At 46.5% G+C, this 21,769-nt stretch overlaps 1 protein-coding gene across 7 annotated transcripts in view; it reads right to left on the reverse strand.

Annotated features, from left to right (window-relative positions):
• Positions 1-2,758: 2,758 nt before the first annotated feature.
• Positions 2,759-21,769, reverse strand: part of LOC125706910 (casein kinase I) — a 43,832-nt gene continuing 24,821 nt past the window's right edge. Inside the window, exons 5-14 of one of the 7 annotated variants that reach the window (XM_048973776.1) lie at positions 17,031-17,182; positions 16,561-16,795; positions 15,920-16,005; positions 15,251-15,335; positions 14,989-15,137; positions 14,034-14,141; positions 12,196-12,303; positions 11,800-11,906; positions 9,925-9,948; positions 2,759-7,786 (exon numbers count right to left, since the gene is read on the reverse strand). In XM_048973776.1, coding sequence (XP_048829733.1) covers positions 7,732-7,786; positions 9,925-9,948; positions 11,800-11,906; positions 12,196-12,303; positions 14,034-14,141; positions 14,989-15,137; positions 15,251-15,335; positions 15,920-16,005; positions 16,561-16,795; positions 17,031-17,182 — 1,109 coding nt within the window. In that variant the 3' untranslated portion in view covers positions 2,759-7,731. Of the gene's footprint in view, positions 7,787-9,924; positions 9,949-9,973; positions 11,907-12,195; positions 12,307-14,033; positions 14,142-14,988; positions 15,138-15,250; positions 15,336-15,919; positions 16,006-16,560; positions 16,796-17,030; positions 17,183-21,769 lie in introns of those variants that run through there. The other 6 variants (XM_048973775.1, XM_048973778.1, XM_048973777.1 and 3 more) reach the window with 6 other exon arrangements.

The following is a 21,769-nucleotide window of genomic DNA, read 5'->3' on the forward strand; positions in this document are numbered from 1 at the left end:
GGAGTTGTATTTCAAGATTATGGCTTGTGTGCTGTGTGCACCCTGCCCGATTGTCGCGCGTTCTTAGTGTTTATAACTCTCCCACGGCGTGTGTACCTTACAGTTAATCGTCTGTCCAGCTTGTGTTTCCACTTCTGTAGGTTCAGTGTTCGTTGGACGACTGTTATAGTCTTTATAAGGACTGCAATAAAATAATGTGTGTTTTTTGCCGCTCTTGCAGTGGTTTGGTGTGTCTGGTGTCACGTTGGTGTCAGAAATAGGATCCCAGAAACAACCCCACCGATGCTGCTGGAGTAGAGGGTCTTTGACATCATCTGACAAGCCTGCTCCAGTCTGGCGGAGTTTGAGGCGGCACTTAAGCACTGGTGCTGGAGGAACAGTGGTGCTTCTCAGACAAGGACGACTTAGCTTGTCTGCTGGTGCTGCAGGAGAGAAGGGCACCAGGCACACCACTGCCCGGAAGCCTGCACTAGCGCCGCTGGCAAATGAGCAGGGGACTCCGGAGCAAGGAAGGCACCCTCCGCTCCATCGAAGATGCACCAGACCCACACAACGTGCCCAGAAGCCGTTCCTGCCAGCCCCCTGGACTCAGAGCAGGAAGTGGCTGTGCAGGGCTCCCCAACCCTGTGAGCAGGAGGCCCTGCTGGAGAACCAGCCTGGTGGCCAAGAAGAGCCGAGGCCTAGGGGACCCATGCTGCCAGGGCCTGATGACATTCCGGCTCTGCCAGCACTCCCCAACTTTTTGGTACAGTGGCTGTCCCCGGACAGAGGACCCTAGCTGTGGGAGTCATTGGGTGTAGTGTTCCCCAGTCAGTAGGGCCCTCTGGAGAGGGTAGTTGGTCTCCCTAAGGCATGAAAGGGGAAGGGTCAGTGCCCCGGTGGACCTGCTGTGCCAGAGCCTGCCAGCAACTGAACCCTGCCATTACCCGTGAGATCGGGAGTTGACATCCCACCCTCCCCTTCCTCTGAGATGCACCAGCGGCTGCCAACGGACCTGTAGGACTTGTCCCAAAGTTGAGGTGGGGACTGAGGGTGGTGGTCCCCGGGATGGTCAACCTTTGAGGTGAGGGCAGTGTAGCACTGGCAGGAATTAGCATTCCCAGCATGCTTGCTGCCAGTTGTAAATACCCCCTTGTTGTAGTGTGTGTATATGTTTGCCCATGTCCTATGTGTACCCTGTCCATTCCTCGCTTGTCCTTAGCTTTGTATAAATCTCCCACTGTGTGTAGCTTCCAGTTCAGCGTCTGACCACCTTGCGTTTCTGCTGTTGTATTTGAGTCCGGTGCTTGTTGGGTGCCTGTTATAGTCCTTATTTGTCCTTAAACTGTAATCAAAGAGCGTGTTCTTCTCTGCAAGCAAATCTCCTCATCTCCCCATCCTGAAGGTGTTTATGATTACGGCATCGCGTTGGATACGGCCTGCAGTGGTGATGATGATCGGCACGTTGTCGTCACCCTTTTTTTCGGGGATTACATACAGGTGACTTAAGGTTATCCATGTAACAGAACCAAGCTTCCCGACCAAGATGTTTAGTTTTCTTGTGGTCCGCCTCATGATGGTGCTGCGATGTTCTCTTTCTCTATTTAGCACTAGGAGGCATCATGCCAATTTGAGAACCCTCAGGTGTTCCATCCTGTTATATAACACTCTGAAACAATCTACAACACCCCCAATGCACTGCAGCAATTTATAAACTGAGCATGAGATAGTGTACTCAGTGGACAGCCCTGAAATGTTGGAATAGTCTCTTGATACTGTCACCCCCAGAAAATTTTAGGGAAAGTCCAGCTTTCGCAGACCCATCCTCTGTGCCTTTAGTGGATCATGTTATTCACAGATGACTTGATGCTCTTACTTGTCACAACAGAAGCTTGAAAACACCTCAGAAATTTAATTTTGTTTTTTTTCCTCTCTCTCCAGTAACTAGGAGACAGTGATTATAACTATGATGCCTAGGGAGACACTTATCTTATCTCGTTTAAGCACAGACAATGAAACAGAGGTGACAATGAATTAATCAGAACGAGACAAGGGATTATGTTGCTTGTTAATTCTGAGTCACTAGTGTAGTAGACCTAGTTGGACTGACCTTCTGTGTGGGAGCTGATCACAGTGAGAATCATCCTACACCGTTGCTGTTTTTAACCCTGATAAGACACGATTTATATGAATGTTCAGTGCTTGCTGTTTTTCTTTTGTGGCTGAATTTATGTCATTTTAGCTGTCATGCATGCTTCATTACGGACTTCCCGTCTACCTGGCATTTTTGAACAGGAGCAGCACCACTTAGTGGCAAGATCCTGCTTTTTCGAGTCCCGTTCAGTGATTCACGAATCCTAGAGGGAAGCTGCTCAGATTTCCTGTGAAAACCCTGCTCTATATTCCTATTTATATCTTTATTTGCGTTACAACACATTTGTGCTAGTGCCCAATAACGAGGGACATGACTGCAAACCAACATTTTGAAAAGACAAGGTTTCTTTTTTTGCTCCTGTAAATTTTTATAGCATTAATATCATTCCAATGATGATTATCGAAGTAGTGACTGCATAACATGTACAACATTTTGTATTCAAATTAGGATCCATTCATCCGTTGTCACACGGTAACATTTAAAATTAGACCTGGAACATAAGAACTTCATGCCATTAGTTTACTTGGTTTTCTAGTCTCTGCCTATTTTTCTATGCTACGTATTTAATATAAACTTACAGTGTCCGGTCGTCCTATATAAAATGAAAAAAAAAAGCCAGACAAGTGAAAGGTTAAGAGATTTTTATTTTTACATTAAAAAAATGGTGCAAACTTGAGTTTCCCTTTACATGTGGCAGGAATAAAAAGTGTAGTCTTGAAAGGTCACGTGGCAAGTTTCACATGAAGCCTTTGGAAAAAACAGGGTGTTTAAGACAAAGTATTGCAACCTTATTCTTTCTGCAACTCAACAGTAATAGAAGGAATAATATTGAAATAAAATCAGACAAAAAAAACGGCTCCTTCACATCTGAAGCCCTTAACCAGGTTAAACCATTCATATACATTTGAAGTAACATTCATATTTCAACACAATAATATTCATTACAGTTTTAAGACTTAACTTTTAGCCGTAGCATCGAAACCGTTGCCATAAGAGGAGAAATACTCTTTCGGTACTGTACAGGTTTGCTTTCCAGAGCTTTGATAAAGGAAAAAAAAAAAAAATTAAACGGTTTTCTGAGTCCACCTTTAACAAAAAAATATAACAATCACCTTTGTACAATTTACAGTTGAAAATAATTTTAATATTGCAGTCATTTCGTTCCCCTCTCCCTGCCTGTCTAACACAAATTGTACAGCATAGCAACTTAAACAGTGCACGAGGAACAAACGCCATCGCCTTGAGATCGCTGAGGTCTTAATGCGTGCCACTGAGCCGCAGGAAAGCGACAAGCACAACACACACCAGCCAGCGGGTCCAGTCTGGTTCAAAGGGAGCCGACTGGGATGCTGGTCTAGGAAGATTCTAAACGAACCTGGAGAGGCTGCGGTGGGGATGTCTGATGAGGTGGATGTGTGAATGTGGCGAAGCTTATTTGACAGGCCTGTTTAATGAATAGAGCAGGTCTGTACAGAAACTACAGAGTATCAGTCAACCGCAGGGGAACAAAAAGTCATCTTCATGCCAAGGTAAGCCTGGCGGGCAGAACAAGGATGGAGAAATCTAATAGCATTTTAGCAGGTTCTGATCACCAGAACAAAGGCAACGGAAATCTGTGCCACCTTTGGAAGCAAAGTGTGCTGGAGATGCTGCCAAAACAATCAGAGGAAGCTAGGGTAGCCGCGGCGACGCAATATAAAAAGAGCGGGAACGTAAGCCACGCCCTACTCTGACATCATACTCACAGGTAGCTACAACCACATTGTTTCAAATGGCAGGTCGGACGTGTAATTTAGGAAGCGAGGGGGAAAATACAAGACGGTCTGGCTTCAACATCTATCCTGAGACTCTGGTCATTCAAGTTACGACAAAGCTTTGCCGCCTTAATTGATGTCGGGGGGGGGGGGGGGGGGGGGGTCAATTTGCAAAGAAGTGAGATTTTAAACACACCGTCTCTGCACAACAGTTTGTAGTAAATCATTCCTCGTGCAAGCTGGATGCCAAATGGAGTTTGACCTACACAGTGCAAAATGGAATGTTCATGCCAAGAGCCCAGTACCTTGGCACAGGGGACAGAGGGGGGTTTTTCTGGTGGTAGGGCTGCTTTCCTAGTCTGCCTTCAGAAGTGGCAGGATGACACGTCCGATCGGTATCAGAGCTTTGCAGTTCATGATAAAATCATCTTGGGGTCACTGGAGTCTATAGTCACCTCACCCTTTGATGCCACGTTACGAAACACAGCAAGCAGAGCTCAGCTGGAGTAAAACAGGTAAGGGTAGATCGCCCGTCCAGGAAGCCCGCGAACAAGGATACAAAACCCGAGCAACACATACAACCATGGGGAACATGAGAAGACAAGCAAATTCATGTTAACTGCAGCTCTGAAGATCTTTGCGTTCTGAGGCACCTGGAGCTGGGGGAACAAGTGTTGGGTCTATTCACAGCCCCTCACAGACGGCAAACCCGGAACCAACTAAACGACCACGACAACAAAACATGACAACGGTCCAAGCGAAAGTCAGCCTTGTATACAAACGTAGCTAGGGGCTAGTCATGCATCTCCACTGGGGAACACTATATTTCTATATACCCACAAAGCGTCTTATTTACATAGAAAATTCATCTGCCCCCCCACAAGCGTCTCAGAAATAATGGCATATGAGAGGAGTAGACATCCCCTGGCTTTAAGATTCAAGTACATTTGATATAATAATTTACACTGTGGCATAGAGCAACGGAGACAAACTAGAAAAAGACGACGACACGCAAGTACATACAGAAAAGTGGTTCTCTTGCCCAAAGACTTATGGGAAATCAGGGTTGTTCCAAGTCGCTGGTGGTAGCCAAGATTCAGTAGTTCAGTAGTTGTAGACAACAACTAAAACAGGACACCAATTCCAGCACCCCACCAGGAGGTGAATTAATAGACTAGTGTTGATTTTTGTATATTCAGCTAAAGTATAAATAATAAAAAGTATAAACAAAAGTCACACACATGCACACACACGCACTTAAGGATTGTGATGGAATGCAAACAAAAAGAAGGATTTTGGTACATTGATAAAATTCCATAAATAATAGAAAACCCATTGTCCATTAGCCTTTTGTTTTTCATCTTCTGTTGCTCTGAGAGACTCGCATTTCATGAGTACAGGTACAGTGTAGCACAAGACCTGGGTCGCACGGCAGGTAAACAGGGAACACAGTGCAATCAGATCCACCAGCTGTTTCCTGCACTTCCCAGATCAAAGCATGGCATAAAAAAGTATTTACATTTTTCAATTCACATTTAGTAAAAGAGAATTAAATGAAATATGACAACCCCAATTAATGCTGCACGCAGGCATTGACTGAAAAAGGCAACATTATCACTTTTAACTAATTTCGCCTTCATCCAAAACAAATCCTATTTCGGAGGGAGAACAAATACGAAATAAAAAAAAAAGGGTTTTCCCATATTTGCTCTTCTACAGCCCCTTGAAGAGTTGTAGCATGGCAACAGAACGTGGGGAAAAAAATTATAAAAGGCAACTTAGAAGAAGAAGACAAGGAGGAATCGATCAAAAAAGTTCTGCAAAAAAAAAAAGGAATTTCCCCTTTAATGTTGGGGACACGCTAGATTTGGTGGCTTTAAATGTTTGAGAGCCGAGGAGGTCCAGGCGGGGGCTGGTGCCATGAGCCAGCGCCCCCTGCTGGATTTTGCAAAGGGATGGTCGGGTTAAGGCATCTGACAGTAGAGTTTGCAGGATGTGGCCTGTGTTTTTGGGAGAGAGCCCAGTCCCTTTGCCCCTTACCTCCCTCAGTCACCACAAACACTCAGCCAGCTTATGACGCCTTCTCAGGAGTGTAGATCACCGATTCGATAAGCAGATACAAATCAGGAGAGCCCAGAACACGCTCACCAACAATCCCTGTTAAACAGACTACCCAGAGCATCGAATGAACCAGCCTAAAGCATCAATAAGGCCAAGGAATGGCACTGGAGAAGTCAAGCTTACCTTAAGGGTTTGGAAGTCTAAATTCCATTTTCCCAAAAGCCGAGAAGAACAATCTCCCATGAGAAACTTTCCCACAGAACAATGCCATGGGTCTCCAGTATTTTAACTGACCTATTACAATGTACACCACCTTAAACTGATACTATGGACCTTGATAAACCATACGCAGCGTCCTTCAACATTCTCAATAAACTGTCAAAAAGGGAGGTAAGCGTTCCTAGTGAGGGCTGGTCCTTCACTGAAGGAGTTTCTGCCTTGGGGCACTCAGTTAGGCAAACGTCTGTTGAATTTCTGTTTTAAGTGCAGGCCGTAACGTGCTGCTGGTGTTTGTGCGGGGGGAATGGCTCCTCTAGAACCTGGTTGACAATGCCACAACAACACTCAACATTCAAGGACACGCAGTCCTGTCCTATGCAGGACAAAAAGGGGTGGTTCTGTTCCTAGGAGTGATACATCTGTCAAAATGCAGGATTCAGCAGGTCAGGGCAGGAGCATAAAAAGGTGTTTGTCAATAAGCAGCTGAATAGTGTCCCAATGGGAATAGGCCAACAATGAACAAGATGGTGTTTTTTTAAAAAAATCTGCGAGTACCTTCTTTGCTCTCCATTTGTCTCCAGCTGTTCATTCTGTGTCGCCCGCCCTACAGGACACACCTGCCATGGCATTGGTCCTCTACTGCCTTCTTGCTAGAACTAAGAGGTCAGGGCTGCTGTTGGTGAAAGGCAACAAGAACAGGGTAGATACTCTCCAAATCCTCAATTGTAGCCATGGCTCCAGTCTTCACAAGACTGAAGACATTGACATAGGCCTTGGCAGAGCATCATTCTGTCCTCACAAAGCTAGTTGCGACAAACAGGAGAAGCAAAGAGCATCGCTGCTGGTCCTGCAGGAGAGACTCGGTCCAGGTAAGCCGTCACCCCTTGGTGCCACCCGAGGCCAACAGCAAAGCACGAGTGAGCAGCAGCATCTAAAGGTGGACATTTCCATCTTATGTTGCTGGACAAAAGGCAGCCATGAAGGGCAAAAGGACAGATCAGGCTGTGCCTTGGCACTGTGAGTGAGAGAGTCCTGAACCAGCGCAGCAGAAGGCAGAGCCGAAATGATGCAGGAGCGAGAAGCCCTTCTGAGAGACCCAGGGCTGCTCAGGCTGAATGCTGCGTTAGTTACTGGCTTTACAGCAGTGGAAGGTGACCAAGAGGCCTGCCCCAGTAAAAGGAGGAACTGTGCTGTCGTCCCTGGTTTCTGGTAAGGAGAGGGCCAGTTAGCAGAGTATGTTGCGCATTTCACATGGGTAGGATTGTTGGGGAGGGAATGTCGAGAAGCCCGTTGCTGCTGGAGGACCTTCCCAGCTCCTCTCTGTTCCACTTGGAGGGCTGCGTCTCTCAACATGGTTGTCTGGTTCCAAGGCTTGGAGGACCACCATTTTAGCAGGTTGGGATTGTGGGGGGCGGAGGGGGGGGGTTGCTCCTACTGCAGCAACCAGCCAGAAGCATTCTCCCATGTTCTCCATCTCTGCCTCAGTTCTATTATTCAAGCTCCTCGGAAACCAAAAACAACCAAGGGGAAGCCTGTGGAACGGCTGGGGTGGGGAGGCGGGGGTCATTTGTGTCTTGGGGCATTCTTCTTCCGTTTCCTCTTAAAGAAGCAGCAACACCTAGGGAGGTGGGAGAGGGAGAGGGAGAAACGGGGAGCCGTTACTCTGAGGATGCAGCCCTGGCTTGCTGGGCCTCGCAGGTGAGGCACCTCGTGTAAACTGCACAGAGAGTGTATTTTTAGGGTTGGGACTCCCACACAGACGCAGGCCCTGTCAACGTGACATGACAATAACCAGCTCGCGGCAGAGCGCTCTTCCTGAAGCCAAGGAAGAAGCTGACAAGTTAAACCAGATTCAAATAGGTATTCCCTTGTACTTTGTCACTTATCTATATCATAATACTTAATTTTTCAATGATCTTTGTTTGTAAGATGTAACAGTCTTAATTTGGGCATATTAAAATTCATAATACTCAATTCAGATTACTGTTGAATCAAAAATCCTAATTAATGAGAAAGCCAACCATGCCAGTCAAATCATAAACAGTGAACAGTGACTGCTTAGTGTAATTATACATGTGACACACTGTACAGATTCTCAGGGAATTCTCACTCTAACCATTTATGTAACTAGATATTCAATGAAGCAATAGAGAGTGTACCTCACTAAAGGTACAACAGCAATGGCCCATCTGGGATTAAAGCCAAACATCTTATGGCGAGATGCCAAACAGCATAACCCACCGGAAAAGCCGGCCAATCCCATATTACCAGTGAAACCCTCGAAGTTCCCAACCATTATTTGTGCATCAGAGGTCGAGATTTCAGGTCCAGAGAGTACAAATCCTGACTAAGATTTTGTTTCAAACAACCAGTTGAGTACTCTGTGACTGGGACTCTTTATACTCAACTGGTTGGTTGAAACAAAATCGTGGTTGGGACTTGTACTCTCTGGACCTGAAATCTCGACCTCTGATGTGCATTTTCTTAAGTGAGCTACAACAGCAATCAACTGTCTAGCATCCATTTATGGTAAATGGCCGTTTCCTGAACCATCTCCCAGCACGGCACACGGCGTGACAGCGGAAAGAGTGTTGGTGCAGGTGACAACAGCAAGACAGTTACGACTGGTGGGTAGACAGACAGATGGATCGACAGCGTGCACGGGGTAGGGAGTGGCCCCAGACGGTGATACACAGCAAACGCGTGGCGTTGGTTAGGCGATTTCAGGAGCTTAGGGACCGGAAGCTGTTGGTGAGCTCTCTGGAAGGCTCCAATGAGGACACACAGGCATCCAAGCACGTGACTCCGCTCCCCTCACCCTCTTATGGGCCGATAGCTGTCGGTGGGGGCACTTGGATCACACTTTTGCTTGCACTTTGCGGGGGAATATATTTGGAAATATACATATGAGCAAGATTTACTTACATCTCACTTACTTTTCCATAATTTGTTTTTGAGAAAATTGGGTCAGATGGTCCCTGGAGCAATTAGAGGCTAAGGGCCCAATCTGCAAACTAAGGGATTCAACCTTGCAATCATAGGCACAGTGTCCTAACCCTCTGAGCTGAATAGTTATTTAAGTAGGGTGTAGGATCAGTTAAGGGTAGGCACACACATGCGTAAACATATTTTTTAATTCATTCCTGTTTGCGATTCATATAGAGTGATAAATAAAACTATTCACTCTTATGATAAACTGCTGTTCGGATGCCTGGATCTGCCCATTCAGAGTTTAAAGGTAAATCCCTTAATGTGCTTCAGCCGGTTCACTCATTGAACACCATGACTATTTCTCCTCATTATTTTTTCTTCGTCAGACAGGGGCCTCTTCTTTGGGGACAGTGGGGAGTGTACTGGCACTGCTGGGAACCCGTTACTCCTATACTGCTAGCAAATCTCAAAGGCATAATACTGTACATCGATCACACAGATTGAACAGTGTGTGTTAAACTGGTCATAAAAAAAAATTTAATTTGATTGAAATGCATTTCAGGTTCTGCCACGATTTTCAAAGATGACATGCGGCTGGCACTTATCACCTCTGAAAACCCAGATTCGAACCCGAGGCCCTTGGGCATGAAGGTCTCATGATGCCGGGCTTCTACTCTGGCCAGCGGCGGAGCAGTCCCCAGCAGTCCCTGTCCACCCCCAGCTGCCGTCCCTCTGACCCAAGGGGCTGGACCCGTTGGGTCAGCCTGCGTCTAGTCTGGTCCACGTCCCTACGGGTCGATGTGGACTGGAGAAAGAGGCACTCACCACAGGTTCAGCATTTTCACGCAGCTACAGAGAGTGTAAAGAGAAAAGACAGAGATTAATACACAGAGGTGAGATGGGGGCATGGGGGGTGCAGTGGGGTGGGAGGTGCTGGAGGGACTTCATGCTGGGTGAACATGCACCAGGGGGTGGGGGGATGTGGGGTCCTCCGGGGGGGCAGTGCTCAAACCTCGGCCCGCTCTCATAGAACATGCCTGCAGAGCACTTGATTTCTATCCGTCAGGCATGCAGGAAAAGCAAAAATCCACCTTCAATCTTCACTGGAGTGGGTCTTTTAACCAATCACCAGACTGCATGTGTTGGTACCTCCCATATCCAAGGGCATGTACCTTTTAAAGATATTTGTTTCTATTTCTAGATATAAGGTAATTGGAGTTTGCAAGCGACCGTGGGCCAGCCACAAATTCTGAGTATGCCCACATGATGACCTCCAGCGGTCATTCCAGCATGCCTCCACCAGAGGGAGCCCATGTACCCACACAAATGGCACTGACCGCTACCACTTCACTTTCCCCTAAGCATAAAAAAAGGTAACACCATTAAATATTATGCATTTTTCATTTACAAATGAAGCTCTTTCTGCATTATCTGGACACATCCCATGTCAAAATTCACCACCTAACAAACATATGGAGAACATAAGATTTACAACAAAGACTGGATCGTCATGGATTGATGGATCGTTAGTGAAGATCGAATAATCTGATCAAGTCGCTACACGACCAAGATCCACCTCCCAGAATACCATTATGACTCTGGCACCATCGTGGCATGGTCTGAGAACATTTCTTCCTTGAGAGTACACCACATCTAAACCCAAACAATGACAGTAAATGCTGACTCCTGATGGAGGTCAGTGAGTCACAAAAGCGTACCTGACAAACCTATGGATGATAACTCCAGACTGACAAAGGCATTTCAGAAATAACTCAAGGTTACAATACAACGTTATGTACACATGCTATCAAGCTAGAGAACCTTCGAATCGAACTCCATAAAATCTAATGCCAGGAAAAACAACAAACATATTGCCTGCACTTGTGTGGGTGTAAACAGATCCTTCCAAAACATTTTAAAAACGAAAACAACAGCGTCATTTTGAAGTTAAAATTAACCCATGGGTGGCTTATGAAACTTAGCGTTCCCTCACATTAGCAGGAGACCGACTAGAATAAACCAGACCCCTACTCTCTAGTCAGATCTGATTTTCTGAGATTTAAACTCCATTATCATGGAGCTGAACACGGACAGAGCCGCTGTAAGTCAATTCCTCTGTCGCTGAAAGGCCTTTATTCAGCGCCGTCAAATGGCTCCAGATCTACAGCCAAGAAATCAAAGGACCCGAGAACAAAAGGGATCCTCTGATATACAAACGAAGAACTAAACTGGGAAACCCAACCAGGTGAACAAAGGCAGAGGAGTAGATGAACTTGCTGGGGAAAAAAAGGGGAAAAAGAGGAGGGGTCAGAAGATGGCGGCCTTCAGCTCATCCCAGTTCATGAACTAATTACCCCACAAAATGAAGGACCTAGACTGAAAAATTCGGGCCGCCTAAGACCTCGCGTCCACTAAGGTGACACCAAGGAGAGCACATCTGTGATCAGTTATGGTAAGGTGACTGGATGAAGTCAGAATGGCCAAACAGTTAACCACCCACAGAGCATCTAAACCTTATGGTGGAGCAGAATGGATGGCACACAGGGACAAACTGCACGTAGGCATAAAGTACTGGGGTTGGATGGCGAGATGGGCAACGCCACCACGCACAGACAGATAAAATAAGTGAAAGAGGGCTGAGGAAAGGAACACAAAAGGACGCTTTCAGGCTGCAGAGCAGGGGTGGTTCTGGAAACATACTTGGCCTCATCCACCACTTCTACTTCGGCCTGGGCTGTGATTGGTGCGTTAGAGTGGGCTGCCAGTGGGTCATCTGCATTCAGCTCCCCATTGGTTGAGCTGACCACCTGGGAGAAAGGGAAGGTTTAGATACATTAAGGCAGTTATCCTAAGACTACTGGGCTACAAATACTTAGAGGGTAACCCACCTCCCCTTAAAAACTGAGCTTTATGAAAACCTCAACAATCCCCACCCTTCACACCAGGAGCTACATCTTCTGGCTGCCTGAACTCTCTGAAAGGGCTCTGCTGGCCACTGATTAGCAACCAAACAACATGGCGCTTTTACCCATAAAGCCTTGCGTGTGAGACCCATCATTCCCTGAGCCAACCTGAGGAGACGGAGCCACGCTATACCTGCACTGATCCACCGTGCCTGTCTGCTGCCAAGTGGCTCAGATAGGATGAGTTTGTCTGGCGATTTGGTTGCGCTTCCCAAGCTCCTCTGCGGTCAGAAGCAGTCGTCTGCTTGGGGGGGAGGGGGAGGCGCGCGGAAGGGGGTGAGTCACAAGCAGGGGTGGGGCGAGGTTGGGGTTGTGCAAACCCAGAGTCATGCAGTACAGACAAATGGGGGAAAGAGGGCCGAAAACAAAGTGGGGGGGGGGGAAAGAGCATCAGTATCTCAAGGTGAACCGACAAACCAAAAGTAGTTAGCCTCCAGCAAAGCAAATCAGTCAAACTGAACCAGGAACAGAAACGAAAAAAAAAAAATCACCAGCACAAACAGGACTGCGGACACAGTGCTAGCCAGTACTAGCTAGGGTCATGCTAACAGGGCAAGGCACGAGCCCAACACGACTGGAGCGATCATGTAACGTCCGACAGAGTGACGTTCATGAAATTCCTCTTGTTCTCCATCTACGTCCACGGGGACTCACGGGCCGGGTCTCCGCTCCTGATAAGGAGGCAGATGGACTCCATTCTGCTGGAAGCATTCATAATATTCATAAAAAGGAGACTAAATAGAAAATAAAAGGTTCATTTCCTGTGTCATGGTCCATTTGTTTTGACAGTGAGTTTCATTTCTCCAACCTCCTGAATAGAGGTAGGACTGCAACCTGTTTTTTTTTTCCAGCATAATGGGACAGAAACTAGCTGAATTTAAGCAGACTGCGACGTGAGGGATTAAGCAGATTGCACGGTGCTGGTATGGCACCACTGCGAGGAAGCTGAAGCATCGTGGCCATGTGCTGGGAGTCTCGTCTAATCGCTACCTAACCGTAAGAGCGGCTTTGCGGGTAACGACTGCTCATCTTGAGAAGTTCGTGAGACACCTAAAGACACGGTCTGTGGATGAGAGCCAGGAGGGGGACAGGAGGTCGGGGACCCTGCATACTGACTTGTGATGAGGACAAAGCTAAAGAAAATGAAGTTGAAGCACCTTAAACGTCATTTAAGGAGAGGGACCAGGACTTTCCCTCACAAACTTATTACCGTAACATATCAATTTTCTCTCATTTTTAAAATTAGTTTGAAGACGACCATGATACCAGTTTCATGATTTTACCATCTATTTCTGTTGACAAAAATATTTCACCAAATCCAGGGCAAGAGCTACGTAGATGAGAAGAATGAAACTAACAAAATAAATACATCTTATCATACAAACTAATTGTTTATTTCACCTTAAAAGTGTTACAGTAATGAGATTTCTGGCTCCCTATTTGGGGAAAATAGTTTTAAAAAAAATCAATCATAGAAACTTACTTGACTTAACTAAAAAGTTAAGATGATGTCAATTGCTATACACAAAAAAAACAAATACTGTGTTTCATTGTAATTTTGTTTTTAAATACTCAGGTTCATGAGAATGACCCGGCCTCATTGGCTGGAGTGGGTGACAGTGTCCTCCGAGAACTTAAATGTCCCCCAAACTCCCACAGAGCAGAGAAACTCAGAAGGAACTAGCTCCTTCCTCTCTGCTCTAAATACACAGAATCACATTTACCCGCATTGCCGGAGCGGGTGGGGATCCATTATTAAAGAGGAACATACCTTTGCACAGCCAGTAAACAATAAATGGCTGTCATTGTACAAATGATTGTTGACCTGTTCTCCTATCGCCATTCCCATCTTTACACCTGTCTGTGCTCTGCATACACTACAGTCAGTATAGAAAGGAGCTCCTATAGATCGTACCATCATTGTATAGGTCATAAAGGGCCCTCCCCGACCTCACCCACAGAGCTGCCTACCTGATGCCGCTGAGGTTGGTGCTGAGAGGGTCGCTCTCTGTGGGTGTGACTTTCCCTCGTAATGGCAGACGCCCCAGAGTCCATGTGGGAGGACCCCACCGGTGTAGGCTAGTGGTGGGGAGAACAGACACATAGGGGGGATAACTGACACAGCATGGAATTCTGAAACAATCCCCTCTCAATGACCCCCACCCAGGCTTCTAGCAGTAGACATAGCATATAGAGATGACTGGCAATCACATTCTGAAAGAGGGGCAAATGTCCTTCTACATAACCTCTTACAGCCTCTAAGGGGTGAAGATACACAGTGCAACTTTTTGAGCAATTTTTCCAGGTGACATGGGCAACAAATTTCTATCTGGAAACTTTCTGTGATCGTCCAATCAGAATGCTAGCAACCGATCATGTGACCAACTTGGAGCTTCAGAAAAATTCAACAAAAATGTCTCTCAGCAGCAATAGAGTGAAAATAACTTATATCTTCTTATGCCAGTAATTTGTCATGTGTAAACGCATAACAGGAAACTTGCCTCATTTAATGCTAAAAATGGCAAAAGACATGCAATTTTAAACACTCAGGCTATAATTTAGACATCAAATTTTGTTTTTAACAAATTGCTAACTGCTGTCACCACTACACAGGCTTCTGATGGGATACATAGTTAGCTACCTGAACATTAGCTGAACTTCACCGTCTCGTATTGTCTGTCCTTATGCATGTACAGAGCACGACTACTTGTGGAATATATTCGCATTTCTCTGATTGGTTGTTGCCAACTGCCCATAGCCTTGAATAGTTGCCCTATCTCACTTGATTGCCCGTTGTCTGGAAACGTTGTTAAAAAAAAGTTGCCCTGTGCATCATCACACTAAGACTTCACACAACTGCTCCATATAACCAAGCCATCAGAGAAGGGGGAGTTGTGATTGGCTGTCTAGGCTGTCCGTCACTCACAATCTGCCTGCCGACCCAATCGTAAGTGTAGTCGAAGGTGTATCCCTTCCTCTCAAACAGCTCCATGAACAAGGTCCTCAGGTAATCGTAGTCGGGCTTCTCAAAGAAGTCGAGCCGCCTTACATAGCGCAGGTAGGTGGCCATCTCCTCTGCAAGCAGCAAGAAGGGGAGCATGACAACAGCACGTAGATGGCGGTGAGGGGCCTGGCAATGCTCTGGGGGCTGGGGCGACATGAATGCCTCAGGTCACTGGCGACCATACCTGGGAAGTTCTCGCAGAGGACCTCAATGGGAGTGTTGCGTTTAGTATCTCCAATTTTCTGGTATCGCTCCTTCAGAGTGTCCGCCTGTAGAGGAAGTAGAGTAAGATTTACCACCTTTCAATGACGTCTCCAGATTTCTGTTTGGATGAGACCAGCTCGTGCCTATAATTAATACCTCTGCTTGAGGGTTCTTATTGGGTAAGATCAGCTCAAGCCTATAATTAATACCTGTGCTTGAGGGTTCTGATTGGATAAGCTCACATCAGACCTACAATGAATGCATGTGCTTGGGGGTTCTGATTGGATAAGACCAGTTCAGCCCTACAATTAATGCTTGAGCTTCAGGGCAGCGATTGGATGACATTAATTTGCATGTGCATACAAAAATAAGAACTTCAATATATCCACCTCAAATAAATGTCGGCATTTCAAAATGTATCCCATAACACAGTTGATCATAAAGTTTTACTACCAGGTTCTAGCATTAACGTAAATATGGAGAATTTATTCATATCCACAAAAAAATAAGTCCATTTTAAATCTTTTGTCATTATCCAGTTTCACTAGGAACTCAAACAAATCTTAATAATCTTTTTGTAACAAATAAAGTACATGTGTTCTACCACACATGGCTCTCAGGGCCCGCCCCACCCTCACTGCTCAGGCACCTTGAGCCCTTGCCAGGGTAGGCTCCCCCGCAGGAAGTACATGAACATGTGACCCAGTGCCTCCAGGTCATCTCGTCGGCTTTGCTCTGGAACAGAGGAACAGAAAGCGCCGCTGGTGAGCGATCAAACCCGATGTCACAGCTAATCCCCCCCCCCCCCCCACCTTCTCAGGAGGTGATTATATACAGCTAATGATATCCGCAAAATTCCCAAAAAGAACTAAATGAATACAGCTTCGATTGACCCCCTACTGAGTCTGCAAACTGAATATATTACTGCACATCCCCTATTTATATACTGACCAGATTAGCCATGTTAGTTCAATCTTCTAAAGTTAACAGTTGTTATATACAATACATTAGATTTTATTTATTTAGCACAAGCTAAATTGACAGTTTTTTTTTTTGAGAAAGCACGGTAGCAGTCCCTGAAGCAAATGAGAGTTAAGGGTCTTGCTCAGGGGCTAAAGGGTGAAATTACTCTGCTGAGTCTGGGATTCAAACCAGCAACCTTCCGATCACGGTGACCTAACCCAGTGAGCCAGTAACTCCCCCTAGAAGGATAATGGTTTCAAATTGCAACCAACCAATCCGTCAGTGGTCATTGATAAGACTGGATCGGACAGAAAGTAGGAAGCAAACCTTTCCCCAGGTGCGTATTGATGGACATGTATCTCGCCGTCCCGGTCAGGCTCTTGTGCTCCCGGTAGGGGATGTGTTTTTTGGTCTCAGGGTCGATGTACTCCTTGGCCAGGCCGAAGTCGATGATGTGGATGATGTGTTCCTTCTTGTTGCCCTGCCGACCGATGAGGAAGTTCTCTGGCTTCACGTCCCGGTAGATGAGGTTCTTGGAGTGCACATACTCCATGCGTGAGATCTGAGAGGAGCCCACACACACGATGTAACAATGGCTGATGGATTTCATTACCGTACTGTTATTGGAGGGGTCGCCATGTGGCTAGTATGCGTCCTACACTGCTCAAAACAAGCCATGATGGGGTTACCTAGTAACCACTTGAGAACCGGGCGGCTTCCTGTTTGACGTGCCACAAGAGGCGTTTCATAAGCGCTCAGTGGGTGCGCTGTGTCACGATGCCTCTGCAGCCACTCACCAGCTGGATGGCAATCATGAGGACGGTCTTAAGGGAGAAAGTGCGGTCACACAGGTCGAACAGGTCCTCCAGGCTCGGCCCCAGCAGCTCCAGCACCATGGCATTGTACTTTCCACACGGGCCAAAGTAGAACACTTGGGGTAGTCCTTCAGCTGGGGGGGGGGTAGAGCAGTGAGGAGGTTAGGACACTGGTACAAGAAAGGCCATAACTTTGAGCACTTGGGGGGGTGGGGGTTGAGGTCTCCACCCATTTATGGGGGTCCAGGGAATTGTATTAGCTGGTTTTGCTTATGTGGGGGGGAGGGGTTACAACCCCCCCACCCCCACCCCCATTATTTATGCCCATGGGTACAATCACACCAGATGCTGACATACTAAAATACATTCAATCAACCAAAATTCAAATGTAAAAAATAAAAAAAAGATAGATTCCATTTACTACCATTAGGTGTCAGTAGCAGCAGAAATTAGACCCCCTACCCCTGAACCCTCCACAGAGATGCCAAGTCCTACAGGGACAATTTTCTGAGGGTCAGTCTCCTACTGTTAATTCATTTGCTACCCAAAAAAACACGGGAACCAGAAGTAGCGATGCTGTCTTTGAAACTAGACTCGATATTGTTTATCTGTCGAGTGTGTAATCTTGGTTAATTTGCGTGTGAAGGAAAACAGAACCAGGCTCCTTGTTCTCCCACTGCCTGAGAGCTGATTGGTGGCCTCCTACATTCCATCTCAAATGACATTCCACCCCTGACCAATCACAACTGCCGCCTTTGGGTCGCATGACATCATGAGGGGCGAGCCGTGCGGCCACCCTCCCCGCTGCTTCGGCGATGTGCATTTAATCATTCCTCAAAGAGCAGCTCGCCGACGCGGCCCGGCAATTAAATCCCCCACGCCCTGGTGGGCTGCCGCAGACAGCGACTGTAAAACGCCATCTGGTGCCTGGCGCGTGCTGCGCGGGCAGCCGGAGCGAAAACGAGGCTCACTCCAAGGACCCTCGGGGGTAGGGTGTCGTGACGTCGGCGGCCGTGTTGGGGCCAAGGTTTCTACGAGTGCTGGGGGCAGAAAACCACGAACCAGGCCTGTGAAAAGCCCACCTTGGAGTTCAGCTAGACTTGGGCAAGGCTTTGGCAAATACCATCATTATGTAGCTGATGTTCCGGTACCTCTGGGTCCCTCCAAGGCTCATCAGGACAGCGATTAACGGGGATTCCCCTTCGCAAGACCACAGCTTCGGCATCCCTCAACTCCACCTTGAGTATCTACGTCCGGGATTGTTTTCTTGTTTGGAAAAGAGCCACCATTTTTCGTTTCTGCAGCTCCCATCCACCATGCCCTCCGCCACGCACCCGGGGCTTCCGAGTATAGGGAGTGTATTCTGACTAAATGAATGGGTATTGAAAATGGACAGAGTTTCTTCCTCTGTACTGAGCTTTTATTGAACACCCCCCTCCCCCTCAACGAAAGCTGTATTGATCATTCTACCCCGAGAGGAATTTCTACACAATCGTCTCCGCTGAGCATGGCATGCTGGGATTGCATAAACAGAGCTGTACTCCTGCTGCGCTCTCATGTCACCTTATAACCAACCAGGCCACTAGAGCATTCAGCCTGCTTGGTGGAAAATGTATCTGGAATAATAACATAGGTAACACTCCCGTTCTGACATTAAATTAACGGTCCTCCAGAATAACATTGCTGAAGTCGTTTTGGTTTTTTTTTTTTATTATAAGAGAAATAAACCTGGTTTATTTCTGTTCCGTTATTCAATTCTATACAATGACCCCTATGCTCCATTAGTTTAGGTAGACCACACCGATGTCCACCCCTCCCCCCTTCAAACAATGGTACGCACGGCCTGTCCGGATCATACCAACTCCGAATGCCTGCTAGGTGGACTGAACCATCACAAGGGTCACCTGCTGTAGCGTTTAGACAGAACTAGAAAAACACAAAGCAGCTGACTGCAGCAAATACCCCCATTTCAAGAGAATTAATGCAAAGATAGAGGGAAAATACAGCCAAACTCCAAACGTACAGCCTTTACACACAGAGCCCAGGACACAAGGGGCCAAACTGACTGTGAGCGGGCTGGAAAATGTGGACATTTGGCATTACTTGCATGCAGTTGCTTAGCTCATGTTTTCATCTAAATCTGCTTCATCCATTTACTATTATTAGGTTTATACTGATTCCTGGCAACCGTTGAGAGAGCATTTCTCCTGAATGTCTCGCCTCTTGGCTGGGGTTTCAGGCTTCCTAATGCAAAGCCCATCTATTTATACAGGGAGGCTTTTTACTAGTGTAGCTCAGATCCAACAGTGGGACCTACAGATACAAAATATATCGGTTATCAAATCGGTACTGGTTGATATTCATAGAAAATTTAGACACTTGCATCGGTCCAGTATGTGAATCTTGGTCAATATTACCAGCCAATATTTAAACTTTAGTTTAGTCAATATTCAACATTAGCAAAAGACATCACTTCTAAAATAACTGAGATGACTGCACTGGCCGATCAGCTGCGTTCCGTACTGGAGGACGAGGGATTTTGTCAGCTCATTGGCAACTTAAGACCTTGCTAAAATCTCCCAAGTCATCGCTGCTTCACTGACATCTCACTGTCTGCATCATACGATGTGGCTGCTACATACATTCATAGGATCTTGAGTACAGACTGGTGGAGCTCAGAGGTTTGCTGGTCATCGGTATCTGTGATATTAAACAAAAAATATACCGTTTATCGTTAGCGGCCAAGATTACCGCATTGATGCATCATCATAGGACCGATCCTGAAATCAGCATCCTTTGTTAAGAGCCCATGTCCTCAAATGCTTTTGACATGAAGAACGGGGCGTTTAGGGTGTCATTAAAAGGCCAGAAGATGGGACGAGTGACCAAGAATGGGCAGGTTCCCAACACTGAGCCCTTTAGCTGAAAGGAGAATGAGCAGCTAAAGAGATTAAGGTGTGGAGGAGGATAGGGGATTACAGGCTGCAGCGTGCTGAGCAGGGCGCCTGCTCAGGTTTCCGCGCAGCGTCGGGAAGCTCGATACGGAGCACGGAAAAGCGCATCCTTTCGATCGGATCGACCGTCCGTGTGGGTGGAACTGGGCAACCAAGGAAGAGCCGGACCTCTTCCAAAAAAGAGGAGGGAAAACTACCAAATGACACTCGAAGGTTCGAACAATTAAATCTATGTTTACTGAAATGATCAGCATCATGCACCAGAGGCTATATCAGGTTCACGCAGCTAGCACAAAATAGGACGCACTTTTACCCGCAGAAGCCCCCCGACAGTGGAGGGGCTTTTATTTGCAGGAGCTGTTTTGCACAACACTGCTGTACCAAGCTGTTATTTTTTGCACTTGCCGCCTTCCTGTTAGCTTTAACGAGTCTGGGCATTCTCCTCTGACACTCTCATTAATAAGGTGTTTTCAGCCAGACCTGCTGCCGACTGGCTGGTTTTTGTTCATCGAACCATTTTCTCTGAACTGTAGACGCTGTAACGTCCCAGGAAGGTGGCCGTTTCCCGAGATGCTAAACCCACCATGTCTGGTCAACAATCCCACCACCTCCAAACTGACTTAGATCAGGTTGCGCAGCCGTTCTAATGCACTAGCCGCAGAGTATCAACCTGTTCACCATGTCTGCATGCTTTATGTATTGAGTTGCACGCACATGGTTCGCTGTATTGGGGAGCAGGATGTTGAGTTAATAACCAGGTGTACCTCATAAACTGACCACAGTGCACCATCCCATTTGAAGGAGAGGAGTCTGGTATAATTAACAGGTTCAACAACAGATGCTGCCCCTCCCCCCAACAGATGAAGCCCCAGCTCAAATCTCAAAGGCCCTGAAACATAGGCTCACTGTAACCCAGGTATGCCGGTCGGTTTGGAATTGCATTAGGGAGAATATCCCTGTTAAATGCGATTACAGTCAGTCCTTCGCAATCGTGAGGGCTAGGGGCAGAAAATCCCTACGAATCGGAAAATTTGCAAATAATAATAATTAACGACATTGAAAAGTTAAAAAGTTATGGCGAGAAACATGGGATTCCATGAGCACAAAGACAACTAGCACATCAGTGAGGCTGCTTGCCAAGACAATGACGTACAGCATGAAAATTAGCTATGTAGCCAAATAAAAATGATCTACCAGAGTTCGTCGAATAGGTTGGTGGTGCTTCCGTCAGCAGACACAAAGCGCTGCCGACAAACCAATGACTTTTGCTCAATATTCACTCATTTTTGTTTTATTTCTCACAAATGCGCCACAGGTTTGACGAGCGAGTCCGACAGCAAGGACAAGAACCATCATGATTGTCTCGGAGAGCGCATGCAGAGCCCATGCAAAAGCAGAGGACGTCAACTTTAGACTAGGGGCTGCTAATCTTATCTGCAAAGGGCCGGTGTGTATGCGGGTTTTTGGCATAACCTTTAACTCAGGTGTGAGGACTATTCAGCCAATCGGGCCTCTAATTAGTTATCTGATTAGGGAGTTGCAGCGAAAACCTGCACACACAGCGGCCCATTCTGGATAAGATTGGCCAGCCAATGCTTTAATGGTTTTGTTTTTTTTAAAAAACATATACTAGATAATGCTGAAAAAGATCCATCGTTAAAATAAGTTGCGTTTCCAGTGACTGAGTAAAAAAGTTTTAGCATAACTTATTGAGGACTGAACCCAGCAGACTATCGCAGTGCTTGAGGCATGACAGTTGCACATACA

The sequence above is a fragment of the Brienomyrus brachyistius genome, chromosome 13, assembly GCF_023856365.1.
Source record: "Brienomyrus brachyistius isolate T26 chromosome 13, BBRACH_0.4, whole genome shotgun sequence".
Classification (NCBI taxonomy): Eukaryota; Metazoa; Chordata; class Actinopteri; order Osteoglossiformes; family Mormyridae; genus Brienomyrus; species Brienomyrus brachyistius.